The following is a 25032-nucleotide window of genomic DNA, read 5'->3' on the forward strand; positions in this document are numbered from 1 at the left end:
ACACGTGCCTTAAAACACTCCACACCAGTGCCCTCTGCCTTGGGGGCATTTTATTTTCTACCTGGATCACAGGAAACTTTTGAGGCATCTCCTTTCGCAAAAAAAACCAACGCCATCAGCTTCATCGCCTCTCCTTAATAACGAGAGGGCGAGCGTGCACTTAGAGCAGGAGGACTCTTGCTTGCAGCACTGCCCCAATTAAGGTAATTTTCACTAAAGGTTTAAGCAGCAGAGCCTTCTCTGCTTTCTCCTCGCATATTTGGGCTGGATAGATCCTTCCCTCAGCGGGGAGCATCCTCCTGGAGACATCCTGCCTGGAGAATCCAGATGAACAACCTGCCGAGATGCTGAATGTCACCCCAGGTTTTTTCTGAGCGCTTAACTCTGCGATGCGGGAGGCGGGGAGCCGGACCGCTGTGTTTCGATGCTGAAATTCCTAATTTCTTGCTCTGGGAAGTTTTTTTTTCTCCTCTATTTTGAAGATGGATACTTCTTTCTGTGGACATTTTATTAAGCGATAACATGCAGTTACGGACAGAACAGAGTCGGTCTCTTTGACAGAGCTGGGGTTGAGATTCCTCTTTAAACAAATAAATATTTTCTTACCTATTTATATGAAGGCCTTTCAGTGTAAAAAGTCCTGCTTATTTTTTTGCAGTGCCTTGGATTTTTATTATTTCTGTTTCCAACTGGATGATGAACATTTTGGTTTCAGAGCTTGTAACGGTGCCTGGCAGCGAGTACGCAAACCTAGGCGAGAGATATAATGCTTCAAAGCGAGTAATAAAATGGTTTTGAAGCCAAATAAGAATTTTTTTACCTGCCTCCTTAAAGGCTCGGAGGGCCTGTGATGAGCTTTTGTGGTTCACCCTCCTTGCTGGTGTTGAGGAGACAGTGTCGGACAGCAAAGCACAACAGACGCTTGTTGCTTAGCAGTGGTTTTATGCTTGGGAAGAACTCTGGGCCGGGAAGGTAAGGCAAGGAATCGCGGGGGGGAGGGGGGAAATGAGGGTTCTTGTGTCCCTAACACTTGGGGTGAGCCTCGTGTCAGCTTCCACTTGGCTGGGGGGACCCCAGACGCCATAAATCCTCAATCCCATCAGCTGGTGCTGGCACTGTCTCCTCCTCAGCATTAATCAGTGGCTCTTTGGGGTGAGACAGCATGCTGCCCCGGCTGCGGGGGGGGGGGTGCATTTCCCTGGCAGAGGGTGGCTCGGGGTCAGATCTGTGATTTATTTTGGGAGCAGGGATGCCTCCAACCACCAGCACGGAGGATTTGGAGCTCCAGTTAGGGATTTACCAGTGGCTTTCCATCTGGGGTGGGGGCAAAAAGTCCTTAATCACCCCAGGGGGTAAAATTTGTCACCCTGGGGTGGCTGCGGGGAGGGGACACGTCCCCAGGCGGTTGTTTAATGCTGCTTTGCCCCATAGCAACCCTGGCATGCTCCACCCCAAAGCTTTTCCTGCCAGAGCAAACCCCTGGGCTTTAATGAGCTTAATGAGTATAGAGCTTAACGAAAGGGCTGGCTTACTCTCTCCGAGGAGCTCCTTTCCCTGGTGGGAGCCAGCACCATCCTGCCGGGGGGGGGGACAGCACGGCAAAGTAAGCACATTTCCACCGATTTTGGGCATGGGGAAGCGCCGGGCACTGGTATTTTTTTTAATGTTTTCCTTGATTTTGCTCATTCCCCTCTCGCTCAGAGCCTTGTTGGTTGTTTATGTACAAAGCCCTGCTGGGCCGGGGGAATATTAGCTGATATTTTTTTTGGTGGTGGATGCTAAAACGTTGCTGTTCGCAGCCTCCCGGAGGCATTGGGACCCCCGAGGTGGCCAGGAAGAGGAGGGTCCCCGCTCTCGCCGTCACACAGTGAGGGGAAGGCCAAGATTTCAGGCTAATCCCGACCACGCATCCGCTTTCCGGCGACGAGCCGATACAGAGCCCCCAAAATCCCAGGAAAAGGGGCTTTGGGAGAAGGAGGCCACGGCAAGGGGGTGCAACGGGCTCGGCGGGCCCCCCCCGGGGACCCCATGAGTGAAGCGGAGCCCACGGCGGAGGCTGTGGTTGAGGTGGGGGGTCCCCCCTCCTGCAACGGGAACTGGCCACTGCTCTCGCGGGAGCGGCCACAGCGTGGCAAGGGCGGGGGGCAGGGGGGGGGCCCATTGCAAATGGCACTTTGGCGGTGGGTTTTTGCAAGTGTCATGATCGCACGTTGGAAACCTGCAGCGGTTCTGCGATTGCAACTGTAAATCTGCACCGGTTTTGTGGTTGCAGCTGTAAATTTGTAGAGGTTTGGCGGCAGCAACAGTAAAACTGCAGGGGGGTTGTGAGAGCAACTGCAAAACTGTCGGGTTTGCAATTGCAGCTGCAAAACGGGGGGGTTGCAGTTGTGCCTGGAAAACTGGGGGGGGGTTGCAGTTGTGCCTGGAAAACTGGGGGGGGGTTGCAGTTGTGCCTGGAAAACTGGGGGGGGTTGCAATTGCGTCTGCAAAACTGGGGGGGGGGTTGCAATTGCGTCTGCAAAACTGGGGGGGGGGTTGCAATTGCGTCTGCAAAACTGGGGGGGGGGGGTTGCAATTGCTTCTGCAAAACTGGGGGGGGTGTTTGCAATTGCGTCTGCAAAACTGGGGGGGGGTTGCAATTGCGTCTGCAAAACGACAGCAGTTTTGCAGTAGCAACTTTAAAGTTGCAGTTTTGCGATTGCAGCCGCTACTCCGCAGCGGTTTTGGGACAGCAACTGCAAATCCACAGCAGTTTTGGGACAGCAACTGCAAATCCGCAGCGCACTTGTGATCATAATGACAAATTTGCGGTAGTTCTGTGATTGCAGCTATAAATCTGCAGTGGGTTTGTGATCACAAACACCAATTTGCAGCGGTCTTACACTTGCAACTATAATTCTGCACGTATAATTCTGTTTTGTGATGGCAACTGCAAATCTGCAGTGATTTTGCGACTGCAGCCATGAATCTGTAGCAGCCTTGCAATCGCAAACAATTTGGTAGCGGTCTTGCAGTTGCTGCTGTGGATTTGCAGCAGTTTTGTGACTGCAACTATAAACCTGCAGTGCTTTTGCCATCACAAATGCAGCTTTGCCTCGATTTTGTGATTGCAACTACAAAGCTGCAGTGTTCTTGCAATTGCAACTGTAATTCTGCAGCGGTCTTGCAATTGCAAACACAGATCTGCAGCCCTTGCAGTTGCATCTACAAAGTCGCAGAGTTTTTGCGATGGCGGCTGTAAATTTCCAGCGGTCTTGCGATTGCAGCTTCACATTCCAGCAGTTTTGCCACTGCAGACTGCATCGCTCAGCATGTCTGGGGTGCAGGGGATGCAGCGTTTGCAGCTGGGTGGGGGAAATGCTTTTCGTGGCCTTGGCCCAGCACGTGGGGAAGGCTCAGCCCAGCCCCCTTCCCTGCTGAAGGAACAAAGCAGCTTTTGGTAGCAAAAGGGCATCTTAGCTTCATCCCGGGGCCGGATCCCCATCCCGGGGCCGGATCCCCATCCCGCTGTTTTTCCGGAGCTGCCCTGAGCCCCGTCCCCGTCCCGCAGCGGCCGTCGCGGGGGCCATGTCCTCGCTGCTGTCCCTCCAGGAGGAGAACCGCATCCTGCAGCAGGAACTGTCGCGTGTGGAGGACTTGCTGGCTCAGAGCCGGGCAGAACGGGATGAGTTGGCCATCAAGTACAACGCCATCAGTGAGCGGGTGAGTCACCTGCTGGATTAACCCAAACCCACCCTTTTTAACCCCAAAACCAAGGTGATGCAAGCTGGAACCTTTGCATTCCCAATGCAATGCTCCGAGTGGGAGATGCTGCAGCATCTTGCAACGTGCTGATGCGATGGGGATTTCAGTGCCATGCGCCCGGCTTGTCCGGACCCGTCCTGGCTTGCCGGGGCTTGTCCTGTGGGATGCTCAAAGCACACTCATCCCTTTATCCCACTGCTTTTCAGGAAGCAGGACACACACACACACATCCCGTGGGCTTCTTTCAACTTTGCATCCCTTTACCGTGGCAACGGGGGAATTAAAAAGGCCTTTGGGCAGCAGCCAGATGCTGAATGTGGCTCCTGGGGAGACCCAAGTTGAGGGGCTGCTCGGATTTGGGGGGCAGCCCCTCTGTTTGTGCCTGGTTATTTACAAAAAAAAGCAAATATCAGGAAAATACCCCAAGGCGAATGGGCGCTGCTGTGCCCAAGGATCCTTTATCCATCAGCCAGCCCACTGCAAACTGGGATGGGGCTTTGCTGAACCCTCAGATTCCAAGTTGGAATATTTTTAACCCCCAAAATTTCCGAATCATCCCCTTCCTGTGCGTGCAGAGACGGGGAGATGCAGAATTTGGGGAGATCTTAGCTTTGACTGTATGGGGGTTTGCTGTGGGACCAACCCAAAGCGATGGCTTTGGGATGGGACATTGCGAGTGAAGTCAGAGGATGCTCAGTGGGTGCTGAGGGGGATGTAGCAGCCCTGTGGGTGCAGGGGGTGTTCCAGGATCTCCCCTATCCCCCCACCCCACTCCATCCCAGCTGGAGCAAACCCTGCGGCTGGAGACGGGTGAGCGGGACGCGGTGGAAAGCCGGAGCCTGGCGCAGCACAACATCGAGCTGCGGCGGCTGCTGGAGGAGGAACAAGCCGCCTACAAGCGCAAGCTGCAGGCGTACCAGGAGGGCCAGCAGCGGCAAGCCCAGCTGGTGCAGAAGCTCCAAGCCAAGGTAAAGCCTTCTGGGGGTACACAAGGACATTTTGGGCCCCCCCACTTGGTGTCACCCACCCCGTCCCCTCTGCGCAGTTGTTGCAGTATAAGAAGAAATGTGGAGAAGTGGAGCAGCAGCTGCTGGAGAAGGCAACGGAGCTGGAGCAGGAGAGGCTGACAGTAAGGGAGAGTTTTGGGGGTGTCCCCTGCCCTGCCCCCACCCCCAAACTGGGGTGGTGATGAGGGGGCTGATGTCCCTGCAGAGCCAGCTGGATGCAAGCAGCTCCCAGCCGGAGGAGGAGAGCAGCAATGAGCTGGAGAACGCCTTGATCCGGCTGGAAGAGGAGCAGCAGAGGTGAGCAGGAGTCCCCAGGGAGCTGCGGGACCCCCCCCCCCCCGAGGTGACACTGATGCTTCGGCCATGTGTGCCCCCCCCCCCGTGACAGGAGCAGCAGCCTGGTGCAGGTGAATTCGATGCTGCGGGAGCAGCTGGAACAAGCCAATGTGGCCAACGCGGCGCTGAGCGAGGACATCCGCAAGCTGACGGCCGACTGGGCACGAGCGCGGGATGAGCTGGAGCAGCGGGAGGCAGAGTGGAGGCGCGAGGAGGAGGTCTGGGGGGGGGGCGCGATGCTGGGGGGGCTCAGGGATCCAGCAGGGAGCAGAACAGGGGGTCACAGGGAGAGGGATGCAAGTCAGGGGGATGTGGCACAGAAAGGGATGCAGGGAGGGATGCTGGGCTGTGGGAGATGTGGTGGGGAGAGGGATGCGAGGCAGAGGGACGTGGCATGGAAAGGGATGTGGGGAGGGATGCGGAGCCATGGGAGATGCTGCACAGAGAAGGATTTTGGGGTGCAGGGGGTGTGGCACATGATGGGAGGGTGATGCGAGGCCGAGGCTGTCCCCCCTCTCCCTGTCTGGCGGGTGGAAGGGAATGGGGGTGAGGGGCTGCTGGCTCTGGAGGACTGTGTGGGCATTCACCGAGATTTGGGGACCAGAGGGCAGAGGGATGGGAGGCCAGGGGAGGTGGGATGCTGCGCGGGGGGGTGAGGCAGAGGACCTCGCAGCCCCCGTCCGGCAGCCGACGCGGCTCCATCCCGCTGGCAGTCCTTCAACACCTACTTCAGCAACGAGCACAGCCGGCTGCTGACTCTCTGGAGGCAGGTGGTGGCCTTCAGGCGTCACTTCGGGGAGATGAAAGCCACCACTGAGAGGTCAGGAGGGTCCCAGCGAGGCTCTTGGAGGATCCCCAAGGACCACCGGCTCCCCAGGGCTGGCCTGGGGTCCGATCCTGTGTCTCCCAACTTATGCTGCAGGGATCTGTCGGAGCTGAGCCATGAGGCGTCGCGGACTGGCAGGGCTGCCCACGCCGCCTGCCTGCACCTGGCTGCCAACCTGCGGCTGGCTGAAAGCCAGGCGGGTGCCGTGCGGGAGAAGCAGGCGATGCGGCTGGCACAGCTGGAGGAACAGCTGGCGGCACGGGCACGGGACACCGACCTGGAGAAAGCCGCCCTCGGAGCCAGGTAAGGGGGGGTTTGGGGGGGGTCAGAGGGGGGTGGCTCTGGAGGGTCCTGCTGCTGCTGGGTGCTTTGGTGCAGGCTGGCGGAGCTGGTGGCAGCCCTGGAGCGCCTGCGGGCTGAGGATGAGGAGAAGGAGCAGGCGGTGCAGGCGCTGACCCTGCAGCTGCAAAACCTGGTAAGCGCAGGGCGTGATGAGGGTCGGGGTGGGATGCGTGCCGCGTCTGGGGGTGCAAAGATGGCCCGCGGTTCATGCCAAGCTGCAATGCACAGCGCACACCGTGATGTGATGCATGCCAAGCTGTGGTGCTCGGTGGGGCAGGATGCGTGCCACGCTATGAGGCATGTCAGGGTGCAGTGCACGATGCACGTTGACCCATGCTGCACGCTAGAGCGTGATGTATGATGCACACCAGGGTGCAACGCATGCAGGGGCACGATGCACACTGCGCAGAGGTGCGATGCATGATGCATGCCGGGGTGCAGCGCATGCTTGGATGCAAAGCGCTATGTATGCGGGGCTGGGCTGCACCGCAGGGGGTGATGAACGGGCTGTGCTGCAGCGCAGTGCATGCCAGGATCTGATGCTCAGCAGGGCATGATGCATGCTAAACTCTGCACAGCGGCGCGCCATGCACGACACACAGCGGGGTGCATTGCACGATGCACACCGGGGTATGATGCATGCCAGAGCATGATGCCTGATGCGTGCTGGGGCATGATGCATGCTGTGGTGCGACACGTGATGCGTGCTGGGGGGTGATGCATGCTGGGCTGCGATGCCCTGTGTGCGCTGGCCATGCCTGATGCTGTGCTGGGGGTTTGTAGGAGGCCTCACGCGCCCAGGAGCCATCGCTGGCAGAGGTGGAGACGTTGCGCTCGGAGGTGGAGCTGCTCCATCAGACGCTGCAGGATATCACCCAGGTGCTGGGCACTCCCTGGTCCTCCCCATGCCCTGTAGCCAGGAGGGTCCCCTCCCCGCCTCGGTTTCCCCCTTCCCCGCCTCCCTGCCTCAGTTTCCCCCTCCTTGCCTCGGTTTTCCCCCTCCCTGCCTCAGTTTCCCCCCAGTGACAGGGCAGACCCTCTCCTCGCAGGCGGTGCTGGCAGATGACCCCGAGCAGCCACGGCCACCCCGGGAGTCCTCCCCGTGTCCCTCCACGTCCCCTCGCCGCAGTCTCTCACCCAGCACTGCCACTGCCGCTGTGCACGCCGCCCTGCGCCACCGCCACCTCCAGCTGCAGGTGAGTGCCAGGGGGCTGTGGGGGGAGGAGGATGATGATGATGATGATGATGATGATGAAGTCTGACCCCCCCGACCTTTCCCCCGTCCCAGGATGCCCGCAGCCAGGCAGAGGCCAGCCAGGAGGTGGCTGGGAGCTTGCGGCGGGAGCTGGAGGACAGTGAGAAGAGGCTGAGGACCCTCGAGCGGCAGCTGGAGCAGCTCAGTGCCGAGGCTGGGGGCTGCCGGCGGGCGCAGGATGAGGCCCTGTGCGAGGTGGCCCGCCTGCGCGCCGAGGCTGAAGTCCTGCGCAGGTACCCACTGTCTGTCTGTGTGTCCATCCCTGCGTGGCTGGCCCTGTGCTTGCATCCGTGTGTCCGTCTGTCCCTGTGTGTGCTGACCCATCCATCTGTCTGTCCGTCCAGCCCGGTGTGTCCCTGCACATCCATCCCTCTGCGTCCTGGCCAGTATGTCTGTCCGTCCATCCATCCCTTTTTATCTTTCCCTGTGTCCTGCTGCATGCCTGTCTGTCCCTGCGTATCCTGGCATGTCTGTCTGTCTGCCCCTTTGCATCTTTCCCTGTCTGGCCTGGTGTGTCCTCCCCTGTGCTTCTTGGCCTGTCTGTTTGTCCATCCCTCCATCCCTTTGCATCTCTCCCTGTGTGTTTCTGCATGTCCATCTGTCCCCGTGCATCAGCTTGTCTCTCTGTCCATCCATCCCCCTGGCCTGTCTGTCTGTCCATCCATCCCTGCGCACCCTTCCCTCTCTGTGCATCCATCCCTGGCTGTTTCACCCTGTCCGTTTGTCCGTGCACGCATCCCTGCACGTTAATCCCTGTGCATCCTGCCTGTCCATCTGTCTGTCCCTCCCTGCCTGGCTGTCCCTATCCATCTGTCCATCCATCCCTACACATTTATCCCTGTCCGTCATGCCGGCGCACGCACCTGTGAGCATCACCCTGTCCATCCACCCCTCCCCGTGTCTGTCTGTCTGTCTGTCTGGCAGGGACCGGCTGCGTGCGGAGGAGGCGCTGGCGGGGGAGCAGCAGCGGGCAGGTGCCCTGCAGCAGGAGCGGGCGCAGCTGCAGCGCTGGGGCGAGGGGCTGGAGGATGCCCGGGATGAGGCCGCCCGCGCCGCCGAGGCCGCCCGGCAGCAGCTGGAGCACAGGTGGGGGCACGGGGTTGGGGGGATCACAGGGCTGGGGGGGCCATGGGTGGGTGCTGCGAGATAGTGGGTGCTGCATCATCCCCCTCCCCAAGCGGGTGCTGCAAAATTGCAGTAGGTCCCCTCCCACCTCCCCCCAAATCTGGGTGCTGCAATTCCCCCCCCCAGCTGGGTGCTGCACCCCCCCACCACGTGGGTGCTGCAAAATCTCAGTGGGTCCCTCTGAAGCCCCCCCATATGGGTGTTGCCACCTCTTCCCCCTCCAAATTGGGTGCTGCAACTTCCTGCCACCAAGTGGGTGCTGCAAAACCTGCGTGGGTGTTGACCTGCCCCCCAGGGTCTCTCCCCGAGGTGGGCGCTGCCACCCCTCCAAAGGGTGGGGTGCAAATCTGCAGTGGGTGCTGCAAAACAGGGGGTGCTGCAGTGCCCCCCCACGTGGGTACCGCAACCCCCCCCTTCCCCGTGGGTGCCCCCATGGGTGCTGGCAGCCAGCAGCAGCTGGAGGAGCTGGAGGCGCAGCGGGCCGGGGCGCAGCAGGAGCTGCTGGAGGCGCGGGAGGCACTGAGCCGGGCCACACTGGAGGCCGAGGTGGCACGGGGTGAGCAGGAGGCGCTGACTGAGGCGCTGAGCAAGGTGGGTGCCCCCCTCCCCACCTCGTGGCCCCCAGCGGTGGGTGCACCCTCGTGCAGCAGGCTCGCTCCCATGCAGTGGGTGCAACCCGCAAGCAACAGGCTCAACCCATGCAGTGGGTGCAACCCCCTGCAGTGTGCAATTGCCACGCAGCGGGTGCAGCTCCAGCAGGCAGCAGGTGCAGCCTCATGCAGCGGGTGCAGCCTCATGTAGTGGGTGCAACCCCATGCAGCAGGCTTAGCTTTGCCATAGGGCAGTGGGTGCAAGCCATAAGCAACAGGCTCAACCCCTGCAGCGGGGGCAACCCTGTGCGGCAGGTACAACCCCGTGCAGTGGGTGCAACCCCCTCCATGCAGTGGGTGCAACACCCGTGCAGCAGGCTTACCCCTGCCACAAGGCAGCGGGTGCAACGCCATAAGGAACAGGCTCAACCCCATGCAGCGGGTGCTGCAGCGGTGCAGGCATGACGCAGAGTCCATCTGTTTTGCCCTGTCCGTTTGTCCGTGCACGCATCCCTGCACGTTAATCCCTGTGCATCCTGCCTGTCCATCTGTCTGTCCCTCCCTGCCTGGCTGTCCCTGTCCATCTGTCCATCCATCCCTACACATTTATCCCTGTCCGTCATGCCGGTGCACGCACCCATGAGCATCACCCTGTCCATCCACCCCTCCCCGTGTCTGTCTGTGGTCACCCGGCAGGCGCAGGGGAGCTGTGGGGTGCTGGCAGCGGCGCAGCGGGCAGCGGCAGCCGAAGAGGCCCGGCTGCGGGATGCCCTGGCCAAGACTAGCGAGCTGGCGGCCGGGCTGGCGCGGGAGAAGACGGAGCTGAGCCGGACCCTGGCACGGCTGGAAGAGGAGCGGGAGAGCGGCCGCATCCGGACGCGGGAGCTGGGGCAGGAGCTGGCGCTGCTGCGGGGGCGGCTGGAGCAGGGGCGCCGGGCTGGGGCGGCCGAGCGGCAGGGGCTGGAGCGGGCACGCAGGGCGGCCGAGGAGGGCTGCCGGGGGCTGCGGGCAGAGCTGCGGGTGCTGCGGGGCCAGCAGCTGCGCCTGCGCCAGCACCTGGGGCAGGTGGGTGACTGGGAGGGTGCTTGGGGCAACTGGGAGGGATAGGGATGCTGCACGGGGCATCTGGGATGGGGCAGGAGGACAACGGGTGGAGGTGGGGGCATGCACAGGGTAATGGAGGGATGGGGAGGGTGCTCGGGGCAACTGGGAGGGGCGGGGAGGGTGCTCGGGGCAACTGGGAGGGGCAGAGAGGGTGCACGGGGCAACTGGGAGGGGTGGGGAAGGTGCTTGGGGCAACTGGGAGGGTGAAGAGGGTGCATGTGGCAACTGGGAGGGATGGGGAAGGTGCAGGAGGCAGTTGGGAGGAGGGGGAGCGTGCACAGGGTAACTGGGAGAGTGCGTGGGGCAATTGGTGGGGAAAAGTGTGTGCATGGGGCAACTGGGAGGGATGAGAAGCATGCACAATGCAACTGGGAGGGTGAAGAGGATGACTGGGAGGGATGGGGAGGGTACATAGGGGAACTGGGAGAAGTGGGGAGGGTGCATGAGGGAACTGGAAGGGCTGGGTCGGATGGACAAGCTAACTGGCAGGATGCTGGGGAGGCTGAGTGGGGCCACTGGGAGGCATGGAGAGGGTGCACAGGGTAACTGGGAGGATGCATAGACTAACTAACTGGGAGGACCGTGGTGGATGCATGGAGCAACTGGGAGGGTGCCTGGTGTCACTGGGAGGGCGGGTGGGTGCTGGGGCGGTGGGGTGCCGCCGACAGCCCGTACCCCGCAGGCGGCGCAGGAGCAGAGCGCAGCGGGTGAGGCGCTGGCGCAGGCTCGGGGGGAGCAGGAGCGGTTGCGGGGGGAGCTGCTGCGGCTCAGCCGGGCCCGCGAGGGGCTGGCCAAGGAGGGGGCCAGCCTGGCCGTCCAGCTCGCTGCCGCCCAGCGCCATGGCCAGGATCGGGCCCAGGAGGCGGCTGGGCTCAGGTGGGTGCTGGTGGTGGGGTGAGGTGTTGCCCCCACCCCGCACCCGGCGTTTGAGCATGGTGGGTGTTCGGGCAGGTCGGAGAAGGAGGGGCTGGAGAGCAGCGTCTTCCAGCTGCAGCAGCAGCTCGCCCAGCTCAGCACCCGCAACCAGCAGCTGGAGGCCGAGGGCCGGACCCTGCTCCAGGCCAAGGAGGTGCTGGAGGGTGAGGGGTCCTGGTCCCCGCTCCATCCCTGCCACCTCTGCCATCCCCACCCAGCCGTCCCTATAGCTCTCCGTCCCCATCCAGCCTCATCCTCCTTCTTGTCATCCCCATCCAGCCTCATCCCCATCTTGGTCTTCATCCTTATCCTCATCTTCATTCCTATCCCCGTCTCCATCCCCATCCATCCTCATCTTCATCCCTGTCTCCATCTTCATTTTCATCCCCCTGTCCATCCCCATCCTCATCCTTATCTTCATCCCCATCTTCATCCCTGTCTCCATCTTCATTTTCGTCTCCATCTTCATCCCCCCATCCCCGTCTCCATCTTCATCCCCCCCATCTCCATCTCCGTCTCCATCCCCCCCGTCTCCATCCCCATCTCCATCCCCCCCGTCTCCATCTCCGTCTCCATCCCCCCCGTCTCCATCTCCGTCTCCATCCCCCCGTCTCCATCTCCGTCTCCATCCCCCCCCGTCTCCATCTCCGTCTCCATCCCCCCCGTCTCCATCCCCCCCGTCTCCATCTCCGTCTCCATCCCCCCCGTCTCCATCTCCGTCTCCATCCCCCCCGTCTCCATCTCCGTCTCCATCCCCCCCGTCTCCATCTCCGTCTCCATCCCCCCGTCTCCATCCCCGTCTCCATCCCCCCCGTCTCCGTCCCCCCGTCTCCGTCTCCATCTACCTGCAACAGGGCCAGGACCAGCCCTCCTCTGTCACCGCATCCCCCCCCCCCCCCCTCACTCAACCTTGCCCTCCTTGGGGGTCCCCACTGATGGGGGGTCCCCGCAGCGGAGCTGGGTGCGGTGCGGCAGGAGCGGGAGCAGGAGCTGGAGGTGCGGCGGCAGGCAGTGGCAGCGGCCGAGACAGCGGCGGTGACGGTGGCCCTGCAGAGCGCCCGCGATGCGCACCAGGACGAGCTCGACCGCCTCCAGCGCGAGAAGGTAGGCATGGGGCGACACAGATTTTTGGGGTGCAATACTGATTTTTGGGGTGCAATGGTGATTTATCTCTAGTGCAATGGTGATTGTTGGGGTGCCATGCTGATTTGGGGGGCGCGATGCTGATTGTTGGAGCGTGATGCTGATTTTTGGGGCACGATGTAGATTTTTGGGGGGTTCACTAGTGCTTCTGGGGGGAGCAGGAGGAGCTGGATGCCGAGCGGGGGCGGCTGGTGCGGGAGCAGGAGGAGCTGGCAGCTGAGCTGGCGGTGGTGCGGCAGCAGTGCGAGAGCGAGAAGCAGCAGGTGGGTGGCCCCAGTGTCCCCCCAGTCCCAGCTCTGGTGTCCCCCGCCCCCCCCGGCTGAGCCACGTGCCCCCCAGGCACTGGCGCTGCAGGAGGAGGAGAGGGCGGCACTGGCGGAGACCCTGGGGGGGCTGCAGCAGAGCCTGGCCGAGGCCACGGCTGAGCTTGAGCAGCAGCGACGAGAGGTCAGCGGCCACCAGGAGAAGGAGCAGGTGTGTGTGGGGGGATGTCTTGGGACCCCCCCCAGAATGGCACAGAGCCCCATGTGGCCCCCACGGCAAGCCCCCATACCTGGGCATCCCCCCTTGTTGCAACCCCCGATGCCTAAGCATGCCTGGGCATCCCCCATGGCTCCCCCCCCAGTTGCAAACCCCCATGCCTGGGCATCCCCCATGGCCCCCCCATTGCAAACCCCCATGCCTCGGCATCCCCCATGGCCCCCCCATTGCAAACCCCCATGCCTGGGCATCCCCCATGGCCCCCCCATTGCAAACCCCCATGCCTGGGCATCCCCCATGGCCCCCCCCATTGCAAACCCCCATGCCTTGGCATCCCCCATGGCCCCCCCATTGCAAACCCCCATGCCTGGGCATCCCCCATGGCCCCCCCATTGCAAACCCCCATGCCTGGGCATCCCCCTGCCCCGCCCCCCCCTTCATTGCAAGCCCACATATGCCTGGGTGCAGCCCCCCACTGCAAGCCCCCCGTGCCTGGGCACCCCCCTATTGCAAACCCCAATGCCCAAGGCTCACCCCTGCCATTGCAAGGCCCACTCCACACCCCTCCAACCTGCAGTCCCCCTAGTGACCCCCTCCATTGCAGCCCCCCCCTCTCCCCATTGCAAGCCCCTGGTGATGGGGGGGGGGATGCTCGCCTGTGGTACCCAAGCATCCTTATCCCCATTCCTGCACCATCCCCACTGCAATCCCCCCCTGCTGGGACCCCTACGCTGCCCGGGGGTGGTGGTGGTGGGAACTCAGGGTGTCGTGCCACACCCCCCCCCCAGAGCCTGGCAGCAGAACTGCGCAGCCTGCGAGTGCAGGCGGAGGAGACAGCGGTGGCCCATGAGCGGGAGGCGAAGACTCTCCGTGACCAAGTGATGGTGGCGGCCAAGCAGCGGGATGCTGCCCTGCGAGAGGTGAACACCCTCCCACCCCAGACACCTTCCCACCCCCCCAGATATCCCCCCTAACGCCAGGCACCCCGGCTGCAGGCGGAGGAGGCGCGGGCGCAGCTGCGGCTGGTGGCGGAGGCACGGGCGGCGGGGCGGCGGGAGCTGCTGGAGGCGCAGCGGGAGGCCCGGGAGAGCCGGGAGGGCCGGGAGGCACAGCGGCGGCAGGTGCAGGAGGCACGCCGGGCGCTGGGAGACGAGGCCAGGGAGAAGGAGGCCCTGAGGCGCTCCAACGAGGAGCTGCGGGCTGCACTGCGGCGTGCCGAGGGCGAGCGCATCAGGTGAGGGTGGTGGTCAGGGTGATGCTCAGGATAGTGGGATGCCCAAGTTGGGAGATGCAGGGCAATGGGGTGATGCTGGGGGTTGGGGTGGTGCTCAGGATAGTGGGATGCCCAACTTGGGAGATGTAGGGGATGGGGCGATCCTCGGGAGAAGGAGATGCCCAAGTTGGGAGATGCAGGGCAATGGGGTGATGCTTGGGACAAGGGGATGGGGTGATGCTGGGGGTTGGGGTGATGCTCAGGATAGTGGGATGCCCAAGTTGGGAGATGCAGGGAATGGGACGATACTCGAGGTTGGGGTTATGCTCAGGATAATGGGATGCCCAAGTTGGGAGATGCAGGGGATGGGGCGATGCTCTAGATCAGGGCATGTGTGAGGCGGTGCGATATTTTGGGTGCTCAGGGCTGGGGTGATGGTCGGGCCAAGGGACTGCTCAAATTGGGGGATGCAGGGGATGGTGTGATGCCTTTGAAGGGCGATGCTCAGGATGGGGAGTTGCCCAAGCTGGGAGATGCTTGGGGCCAGTGCAATGCCCCCGGGGGGTGATGCCAGCCCCTTCTCCCCCCTCCCGCAGCCTGAAGCGTGCCAGTGAGGAGAAGGAGCAGCGGCTGGCACTGGTGGAGGATGGGCGGGCGGCGGCAGACCGGGAGGTGACAGAGCTGCGGGCAACCCTGCGGGAGCTGGAGCGTGCCCGCCTTGACGCCCGCCGTGAGCTGCAGGAGCTGCGCCGGCAGGTGAGGAGGAGGATGGTGGGGACCCTCCCACCCATTCAGGGTGCCCCCAAATCACCCTCATCTCCCTCTTGGGCAGGTGAAGGACTTGGACAGCGAGAACAGCAAGAGGAGCAAGGAGGTGGGTGACCTGCAGGCACGCGTGGCCCTGGAGGAGCAGCGGGAGGAGGAGAGCCGCCGCGAAGCCTTCGGCCTCAGGCAGAAGGTGGCAGAGAGTGAGGCTGGCACGGAGGCCGCCAGGAAGGAGGTGGGAGAGTCCCCAAGGGTTCCCAACACCCTGTTGCTCGGTGTCCCGCATCCCAAAGTGTCCCCAGCACCCCATAGCTTGGTACCCTGTGTATCTAGGTGTCCCTGTCCTCTCACCCTGTAGTTGGTGCCTGCTGTCCCCAAGCATCCCCGTCACCCCTGTAATTGGTATCCTGTGGCCCTGGGGTGTCCCCACTATTCTGTTGCTTGATGCCATGCCCCTGGGTGTCCCTGTTGCCCCACTGCTCAGTCCCCTGTGTCCCTATTGCCCCCTGCTCTCTGCCCTGCATTCCTGGTGGTCCCTTGCACCCCCATTGCCCCCTTGCTCTGGGCCTGATGTCCCTGCTTGTCCCCATCACCCCACTACTCCATCCCCTGCATCCCTGGGGGGGTCCCCATACATCGTTGCTCCAGCCCTTGCATCCGCATCATGCCGTTTCTGTGTCCCCTGCATCCCTGGGAGTCCCAAGCTCCATCCTTGGGGGTCCCCCATCACCCCATTGCTCCATCCCCTGCATCCCTGGGGGTCCCCATCACACCATTGCTCTATCCTCTGCATCCCTGGGGGTCCCCATCACACCATTGCTCCATCCTCTGCATCCCTGGGGGTCCCCATCACACCATTGCTCCATCCCCTGCATCCCTGGGGGTCCCCATCACACCATTGCTCCATCTCCTGCATCCCTGGGGGTCCCCATCACACCATTGCTCCATCCCCTGCATCTCTGTTACCCCATTGCTCCATCCCCTGCATCCCTGGGGGTCCCCATCACCCCGTTGCTCCATCTTGCATTTCCATCACCCTGTGCTCCATCCCTTGCACCCCGTCACCCGCTCCGCACCCTGCACCTCACCCCTCCCCATCACCCCCTTCCCACCCAACCCCTCCCAGCTCCAGCACCTGCAGCGGCGGCTCTCAGAGGCGGAGGGCGAATTTCGGCAGCGAGAGAAGGACCTGGCCCGCAGCTTGGAGGAGGCTCGGGGCAATGAGAAAAAGCTGCTGGCTGATGCCCGCAACCTGCAGCTGAAGGTGGAGGCGGCGCGTGGGGAAGCGGCCGAGCTGAGCCTGCGCCTGAGCGCGGCCGAGGGTCGGGCACAGGGACTGGAAGCTGAGCTGGCCCGTGGCGAGGCACTGCGCCGCGCTGCTGAAACCCGCCTGGGAGGCCTCCAGTCCGCCCTGCGCCGTACCATGGGCATCGGCCGGGCACAGGCTGGCTCCCCGGGCAAGGGTGAGTCCTTGGGGACCCCCGGTGCCCCAGCCCGTGCTTAGGGGAAAGGGGTTCATCCTGCTGCAGTGCATCCCGCTGCTGTGCTCCAGCCCCTGCTTCCCTGGGGGTCCCCCAAGTCTCATTGCTCCATCTCTTGTATCCCCCATACCCCACTGCCTGCTCCAGCCCCTGCTTCCCTGGGGGTCCCCTATATCTCATCACTCCATCTCTTGTATCCCCCATACCCCACTGCTCCACCCCCTGCTTCCCTGGGGGTCCCCTATATCTCATTGCTCCATCTCTTGTATCCCCCATACCCCACTGCTCCATCCTCTGCTTCCCTGGGGGTCCCCTATATCTCATTGCTCCATCCCTGGGGGTCCCCCATCACCTCATTACTCTGTCCCCTGCATCTTCATCACCCTGTGTGCCGTCCTTTGCACCCCATCACCCTGTTGCTGTATCCTCTCCATCCCTGGGGTCCCCCATCACCCCATTACTCCATTTCTTACATCCCCAGGGGTCCCCTGTGTCCCACGGGTGCATCCCACTGCAGCGCATCCCACTCCAGCTTCCGGTCCTCCCTTGGGTGCTGCGCCCCATTGTCCCCATGCCACCCACCCTGTTTGTCTCCATACAGGTGAGGGACCAGGGGGGTCGGGGAGCCCCAGCTCATCCCCGGACCCCGATGCAGCGGCTGAGCCCGAGGCGGTGCGGGCAGCCCTGCGGGAGTTCCTGCGCGAGCTGCAGGATGCGCAGCGGGAGCGGGTACACCTCCCCCTTCCCCTGCCCTCCCCCCATCCCCAAAAAGCCCCTTTCTCACCCCTTTTTCTCACCCCAGGAGGAGCTGCGGGTGCAGGTGGACACCCTGGGCCGGCAGCTGGAGGAGGTGGAGGAGGAGCGGGACAGTGCCAGTGCCCGGGCGCAGCAGCTCCAGAAGCTGGTGGCTGAGAGCGAGGAAGGTGATGGTTTTTTTGTGGGGAATCCCCCCCCAAATCGTGGGGTTTGGGGTGATTTGTCCCATGCTGGCGCCTCGCTGGCGAGCGGGAGCTTTTGGGGAAACAGGCATGGGGAGGGTGGCGATGCTGCTTGGGGCTGCAGCATGCTTGGTGGGATTTCCCCCATGCACGACCCCAAAATCCTGCTAAAATCAGTAAACCTCCCATGGACCCCAGTAAAACCCCTATGCATGCCCAGTAAACCCAGTAAAAGCCCCCACACATCGCCTGTAAACCCCAATAAAATGGGTAAAGCCCCTCTACGTCCCCTGTAAGCCCCAGTAAAACTGGTAAAAGCCCCTGTGCAGAGCCATAAATCCCAATGAAACTGGTAAAAGCCCCTGTGCAGAGCCATAAATCCCAGTGAAACTGGTAAAAGCCCCCGTGCATCGCCCGTGAACCCCAGTGAAACTGGTAAAAGCCCCCGTGCATCCCTCATAAACCCCAGTGAAACTGGTAAAAGCCCCCGTGCATCGCCTGTGAACCCCAGTGAAACTGGTAAAAGCCCCCGTGCATCTCCCGTGAACCCCAGTGAAACTGGTAAAAGCCCCCGTGCATCCCTCATAAACCCCAGTGAAACTGGTAAAAGCCCCCGTGCATCACTCGTGAACCCCAGTGAAACTGGTAAAAGCCCCCGTGCATCGCCCGTGAACCCCAGTGAAACTGGTAAAAGCCCCCGTGCATCGCCCGTGAACCCCATTAAAACTGGTAAACCTCCCCGTGCATCGCCCGTGAACCCCAGTAAAACTGGTAAATCCCCTGCGCATCCCCTGTAAACCCTAATAAAATTGATAAAAGACCCACGCATCCCCTGTACACCCAACTAAAACTGGTAGAACCCCTTGTGCACCCCCTGAAAACCCCAATAAAATTCCCACGCAACCACTGTAAACCCAACTAAAACTGGTAGAACCCTCTGTGCATCCCCTGTAAAGCCCAATAAAATTGATAAAAGACCCATGCAACCACCTGTAAATCCCACTAAAACTGGTAGAACCCCCCTGTGCAGCCTTCATAAATCCCAGTAAAATGGTAAAACCTCTTTGCATCCCTCATCGACCCGAGTAACGCTGGAACTCCCCTGTGCATCCCCCATGGATGCTCTGGGGAGGTGGGTGACAATGGGGTGGCTCTGGCAGGGCGTCGCAGCACGGAGCTGAGCAGCACCCAGGCCACGCTGCTGCTGCAGGAGGAGACGCTGCGGCGGGGCGAGCGGGAGCGGCGGGCGCTGCGGGAGAAGGTGGCGACGCTGGAACGGAGCCTGCATGCCACCGAGGGCGAACGCCGAGCCGCCCAGGTGGGCATCGCCATGGGGGTGGGGGGGCCGCATCCTGCCCCTCTCCTGCTGTGTGCCAGCCACCCCGTGCCTTGCAGGAGAGGCTGAGCGCGGTGAGAGCCAGCGAGGCCGAGCTGCAGGATGCCAAGCGGCGGCTGGAGGTGGCGGAGAGCCGGAGCACCCGGCTGGAGCTGCAGCAGCGGGTGCTGGAGGGCGAGCTGCAGCGGGCACGGCTGGCCCTGGGCGAGCGGCAAGCGGAGGCACGGGCGATGCAGGACCGTGCTGAGCTGCTCCAGAAACAAGTATCCACGCTAATTCTTCCAAATCCCCATTGGACAGATAATTTTTTTTTTTTTTTTTGGTAACGCTTATATTTAATTTTGCTATGGTTTGGGGTCTAGCTGGCGGAGAGCGAGCAGCGCGCCGGAGCTTTGCAGCTGGCGATGGAGCGGTTGAGCGCGGTGCTGGCGGAGAGTGGCTCAAAGGACGATGCACCGAGCACGGCAGCGTTGGCCGATGTCCCCGTGGTCCATGAGCAGCTGCTGCAGCTCCAGAACGCCCTGGCCGCTGGCGAGCTGGACCGGCGGGCGCTGCAGGTGGGAGTGGACACCCTGGGGTGGGGTGACACCAGGGTGTCTTGGCGTAGGGGTCACTGGGGGGGTCCCCTCCATGCCAGGAGGGGCTGGAGGTGGCACGGCAGGCGCTGGCGGAGGCGCGGGAAGAGAAGGGAGCGTTGCGGGAGCAGCTGCAGGGATTGCGGGAGGAGCAGGAGGTGCTGCAGCGGAGCAAGGAGGAGCTGGAGGCGCAGGTCCGGCAGCAGCAGGAGGTGAGCGGGGGTGGCTGCACCCCACATGCGCCATCCTTTGCCCCCATGCAGCACCCTGCACCCTCTTGCATGCCCCACGTAGCACTCTATTGCCCCCTCCCCTGCATCCCATTACACCCTATTGCCCCCATATAGCACCAGCACCCTTCTGCCCCCCCCAGCACCCTGCTGCCTGCACGTGCCCCATGCAACATCCTGCACCCTCTTGCCCCTCTGCATCCCCTGCACCCTTTCCCACCCCCCTACAGCACCTTATTGCCCCCTTATAACACCAGCGCCCTTCTGGCCTCCTGCCAGCACCCTATTGCACCCTCTGCCCCCGCTCCCAGCACCCTATTGACCCTGTGTAGCACCCTACACCCTCTTGCCCCCGCTCCCAGCACCCTATTGACCCCGTGTAGCACCCTACACCCTCTTGCCCCCCCTCCAGCACCCACACTGCACCAAGCACCCTACTGACACCCCAGCGCCCTACTGCCCCCCTGTAGCATGCTCTTGCCCCCTCAGCATGCTACTGACCCCATGCAGCACCAGCACCCTACTGACCCCTTGTAGCACCCTCTTACCCCCCCCAGCACCCTGTTGACCCCATGAAGCACCAAGCACCCTCTTGCCCTCCCAGCACCCTACTGACCCCGTGCAGCACCCTCTTGCCCCCCAGCACCCTACTGACCCCGTGCAGCACCAAGCACCCTCTTGCCCCACTGTAGCACCCTCCTGCCCCCCTGTACCACTCCCTTGCCACCCCCCAGCACCCCTTACCCCACCGTGGCGGGGGCCCTGGCTGACCCCCGGTGCAGGCGCTGCGGCAGCAGCAGCAGCAGCACGGGGGGCTGCAGCAGCGGGTGGGCAGCCTGCAGCGCGCCCTGGCCCGCACGCAGGGCGAGAGGCGGGAGGCCGAGCGCGTCGCCCTGCGCCTGGAGAAGGACAGGAGCGCCCTGAGGAGGACCCTGGAGAAGGTGAGGCCGCGGGCAGCACCCTTGGGGGCCGCGGGGGCTGGCACCCAGCGCAGCAGGAGGCAGCACTGGGGGTGCAGGTTGAGCGTAAAGCCCCGAGCCCGGCTCAGCTATAGGGTGTTTATACATATCTTGCACGCTGTTCCGCTACGCGTAAGGTCTATGGCACTTAAAATATATATATTTGCATATAAATATATACAATAGAGTATTTTTTTAATCTGCTGTATTTTTATATTTATTTTCTGCTGTATTTTATATGTAAAATAGAGATAAAATAGATCTGCTATATTTTTATTTATAGCCTGCTGTATTTTATAGGTACTATATATATTATCTGCTGTATTTTGTAGATATATATATTACCTGCTGTACTTTTTTTATGTTATCTTACCTGCTGTATTACATATGGCACATATACATTATTTGCTATATTTTATATGTAAGATATATATAACCTGCTATAGTTTTTATATATTATCTGTTATATTTCATATGTGCTCTCTCTATGCCATATTTTATATGTAAGACACATATATTGCCTGCTATATTTTTTATATAATATATCTGCTGCATTTCATATGTGCTTTCTCTATATGCCATATTTTATATGTAAAATATATATATATTACCTGTTATGGTTTTTATATATAGCACCTATAAAATATAGCAGGTAATATCTTACGTATAAAAAATAGTGAATATTTATGTTACCTGCTGTACTTTTTATATATGTTATCTGTTATACTTTGTGCTCTCTATATATGCTATACTTTATATGTAATATATATTACCTGCAATAGGTTTTATATATAGCACATACACAATATAGCAGATATGTTTGCTATATTTTATATGTTATACATATATACACTAGCTGCTATAGGTTTTATATATAGTATGTATACAATATAGCAGATAATGTTTGCTATATTTTATATGTAATATATATACTAGCTGCTATAGGCTTTATGTGTAGCACATCTAAGATACAGCAGATAGGTTTTATATATAGCACATATAAATATATTATCACAGGTAATATATATATTTTACATATAAAATACAGCAAATATATGTATTATCTGTATATACATATTCTAAAAATATACATTTTATATGTAATATGTGTATTGCGTATATACCTATATACACACATATGTTACTTGCTATAGGTTTTAGATATATAATCTGCTACATTTTATAGGTAAAATGTGTATTTTTTTCTGCTGCTAGAATTATTCTTTATGTCACCTGCTATATGTTACAGGCGCTATATGCATTATACGCTGTATACCTGTAATATATATGTCTGTAACCTGTGATGCTGGGCACGTGGCACTGTGTGTGGCGTCGTGGTGCCATCCCATCCCATCCCATCCCTGTATCCCCATCCCGCAGGCGGAGCGGGAGGCGCTGCGGGCGCGGGAGGACTCGCTGCGGCTGGAGGCGCAGAAGGGCGGCCTGGCTCGTGCCCTGGGCACGGCGGAGCGGGAGCTGGCGCGGGCACGGCAGCGCATCCAGCTGCTGCAGGTGGGTGCTGGGGGCGGGGGGGGGGGGCACCCCGGGGTGCTGCCTGCTCGCTGCACCCTTCGCTTGGCAGCAGGAGGGTGCTGGGGTGCTCCGGGGGCTCGTCCCAGCTTGCTTGGAGGGTTGTACTGGGAGTGTGCTGGGCTCTTTTTGGGGTGCTTCCCATCTCAGAAGGATGCTTGCACTGGGATGGTGCTGGGCTCATCCCAGTTTGGAAGGATGCTGGTGTTTGCACGGGGATGGTGCTGGCCTCATCCCAGTTTGGAAGGATGCTGGTGCTTGCACTGGGGCAGGGCTGGGCTCATCCCAGTTTGGAAAGATGCTGGTGTTTTGTACTGGGATGGTGCTGGGCTCCTGCGGGCACCCCTCCCAGTGCAGGGCCCACCAGTGACCAGCTGTGGGATGACTGGCACCCCTGGGCAGGCACCGGCACCGCAGCCCCCGTCGCCCCTGAGCCCCGCGCCCACCGCGGCGCTGCAGCGGGAGCTGGACCGCCTGCGCATCACCCAGCCAGCGCCGCAGCATCGCCACCGTGGCCTGGAGGAGCAGGTGAGGGGGCGGGGACACGGGGGCACGGGCCATGTCCCCTCCTTGTTGCGACCCCCATCTCCCCCCCCTTGCAGATGGCGCTGCTGAAGGGGCAGGAGCTGCACCGTCACCCCAGCACCATCTAGCCCGCCCTCCCCGAGACCAGCACAACTCAGCTCACGGGTGGGGGTCAGTGGCCCCAGCCCCCCGCCTCAACAAACACATCGATTTTCACCTCATCATTCCCTTTTCTCAAGCAAAACCGTGCACTTTACCAATGAGATGATGCCACTCGTGTATTTTCAGGATAGGTTGGGACCTGAGGGGAAGTTTTTCCCATTTTTCTATTGCGATTTTTAACAAAAAGTTTGGAAATACTGATTTTTTTAGCCCCAGGAGAACCCTGTATATATTCCACTTGATTTATCGTGATGCTCCTCCCGCCTCACAACCTCGACACTCATTTTTCCCTTTTTTCTACAAAAACACACCTGCTCTAGGGCGGTGGTTTTTGGGGTGGGGGGTGTTTTGGGGATGCCCAAATGGCTGTCTGCTGGGGCGCAAGGCTTGATTCAGGTCCCTAAATGATAGCAAATGAATAATAAATAATAACAAATTAATAATAAATAACAGCAATCAACAGTAAATAGCAAGGAATAAATATTAAGAAATACTAATAAATAAATTATTTTTATTATTATTAGCACCGGGGCCATGAAGCAGCACCGTGCTGGGGTGCCACTGCCCTCCCACGTGCTCCCCAGCCCGTGAACTGGGAAGCCCACCCCGGGCAACTTTCTGTAAGGGAATTGGAAAATGTAAGGACCACGCGCTGCATCCACACTCTCTAAGAGAGGGGTATGCTATAGGGCTGTAGATAAGAGAATTGCAGCCTCTGTAAGAGCTACATGCTATAAAAAGAGAGCTGCCCCCTGTGTAAAGGTATACACCTTATAGAGCTGCCCCCTATATATGAGCAGGTGCAATATAAAGAGGGCTGCACGCTATCTGGGTTGCACGCTATAGAAGAGAACTACATGCTGAAAGAGCTGGAGGCTGCACACGTGGTGTAAGAGAGCAGCACAGTATATAAAAGAACTATATCCTATATGACCTGCACACTATATAAGCAAGCTCCACCCCATATAAGAACTAGATACCGAGAGCTGCATGCTATAGGGGTTGCACACTATACAAGAGAACCACGTGCTATATGGGAGCTACACCCAGAGCTGTATATGCGATATAGGTGCTGCATAAGAGCTGCATGCTATAGGGAGGAGCTGAATGCTGTACATGCCAGCTGCACAGTATGTAAGAGAACTGTATCCTATATGGGCTACATGCTGCGTAAGGGAACTGCACGCTACATGCTGTATGAGAACTAGATACTGACAGGTGCATCCTATATGAGCTATATGCTATATAAGAGAATGGATATATATATATATTATATATATATATATAAGCAACATGCTATATAAGAGCGCTGTTCACTATATACGACCACAACACAATTCCCTGTGAGGGACCTGGAGAAACTCCCCACGCCGAACCCCTAAAGCCCAAACTATTTTCTATAAGTGACCCAGACCCCAACCCTCTTTCTATAGGGGAACCTGAGCCCTAAACACTGCAGAGCCCCCTCCTCCCCCCTTTTCTATAGGGGAACCAGGCAACACCCCAGCATCAACCCTCCAAACCACAGAGCAGCTTCTGTGAGACTCAGAAACGTGCCCCAAATGCCTCTATACAGCACTTTTTTCTATAAGACACCCCCCCCAAACTAAGCCCCCCCCCAAGCTGCACTATTTCCCCCAACTACTCCAAAATCAGCTATTTTACAAGCCCCAAAACACCCTGAAAACACCCCAAAACCATCATCCACAGCCCTTCCTCCTGTGCACGGGGCTGGATGACTGGGAATCACTTAAATCAGCAGCAACCCCCCCCCCCCCCAAAGTTAGACCCTTCCCAAAAAATCAGCCCCCCTCCAAAGAAATCTGAAATCTTCCCCAAAAGTCAGAAATCCACCAAAAAATCAGAACCCACTCCCCCAAAAAGTCAGAAAGCCCCCAAAGAAATCAGAAGTCTTCCCCCCAAAAAATCACAAATCCATCAAAAAATCAGAACGTCATCCCCCAAAAAGGCAAAAAGCCCCCTCCAAATTAGACCCTCCCCCAAAAATCAGCCCCCCCTCCAAGAAATCAGAAGTCCTCCCCCAAAAAATCAGAACCCCCGCCCAAAAAAGGCAGAAAGCCCCCCCAATTAGCCCCTCCCCAAATAATCAGCCCCTTCCCAAAGAAATCAGAAATCCTCCCCCAAAAATCAGAAATCCACCAAAAAATCAGAACCCCCTCCCCCAAAAAGTCAGAACCCCCCCCAAGAAATTAGACCCTCCCCAAAGAAATCAGAAGTTTTCCCCCAAAAAATCAGAAATCCATCAAAAAATCAGAACGTCATCCCCCAAAAAAGCAGAAAGCCCCCTCCAAATTAGACCCTCCCCAAATAATCAGCTCCCCTCCAAGAAATCAGAAGTCCTCCCCCAAAAATCAGAAATCCACCAAAAAATCAGAACCCGCTCCCCCAAAAAAGGCAGAAAGCCCCCCCCAAAAAATCAGACACCCCTCC

The 25032-nt window shown here is 59.5% G+C and overlaps 1 protein-coding gene across 7 annotated transcripts; it reads left to right on the top strand.

Annotated features, from left to right (window-relative positions):
• CROCC (ciliary rootlet coiled-coil, rootletin) lies at nt 1-25032 on the top strand. 7 transcript variants are annotated; one of them, XM_037382181.1, is made up of 36 exons: nt 1-972; nt 1800-2067; nt 3551-3702; nt 4527-4712; nt 4790-4873; nt 4957-5048; nt 5140-5305; nt 5801-5907; nt 6010-6216; nt 6292-6388; nt 7039-7134; nt 7305-7451; nt 7544-7743; nt 8435-8596; nt 9082-9226; nt 9922-10290; nt 11012-11205; nt 11281-11408; nt 12197-12348; nt 12549-12650; nt 12727-12861; nt 13656-13787; nt 13863-14101; nt 14677-14836; nt 14913-15080; nt 15972-16308; nt 16928-17055; nt 17129-17249; nt 18425-18582; nt 18660-18863; nt 18963-19157; nt 19238-19387; nt 20188-20346; nt 21745-21876; nt 22297-22422; nt 22497-25032. In XM_037382181.1, the coding sequence occupies exons 3-36, from the start codon at nt 3568-3570 to the stop codon at nt 22545-22547; spliced, it is 5364 nt and encodes a 1787-aa protein (XP_037238078.1). In that variant the 5' UTR covers nt 1-972; nt 1800-2067; nt 3551-3567; the 3' UTR covers nt 22548-25032. The 7 variants fall into 7 exon arrangements, with proteins under 7 accessions (XP_037238078.1, XP_037238075.1, XP_037238079.1 ...); XM_037382178.1 differs by having other exon boundaries at nt 3592-3702; XM_037382182.1 differs by having other exon boundaries at nt 3592-3702; nt 20269-20346.

The sequence above is a fragment of the Falco rusticolus genome, chromosome 3 (assembly GCF_015220075.1).
Source record: "Falco rusticolus isolate bFalRus1 chromosome 3, bFalRus1.pri, whole genome shotgun sequence".
NCBI lineage: Eukaryota > Metazoa > Chordata > Aves > Falconiformes > Falconidae > Falco > Falco rusticolus.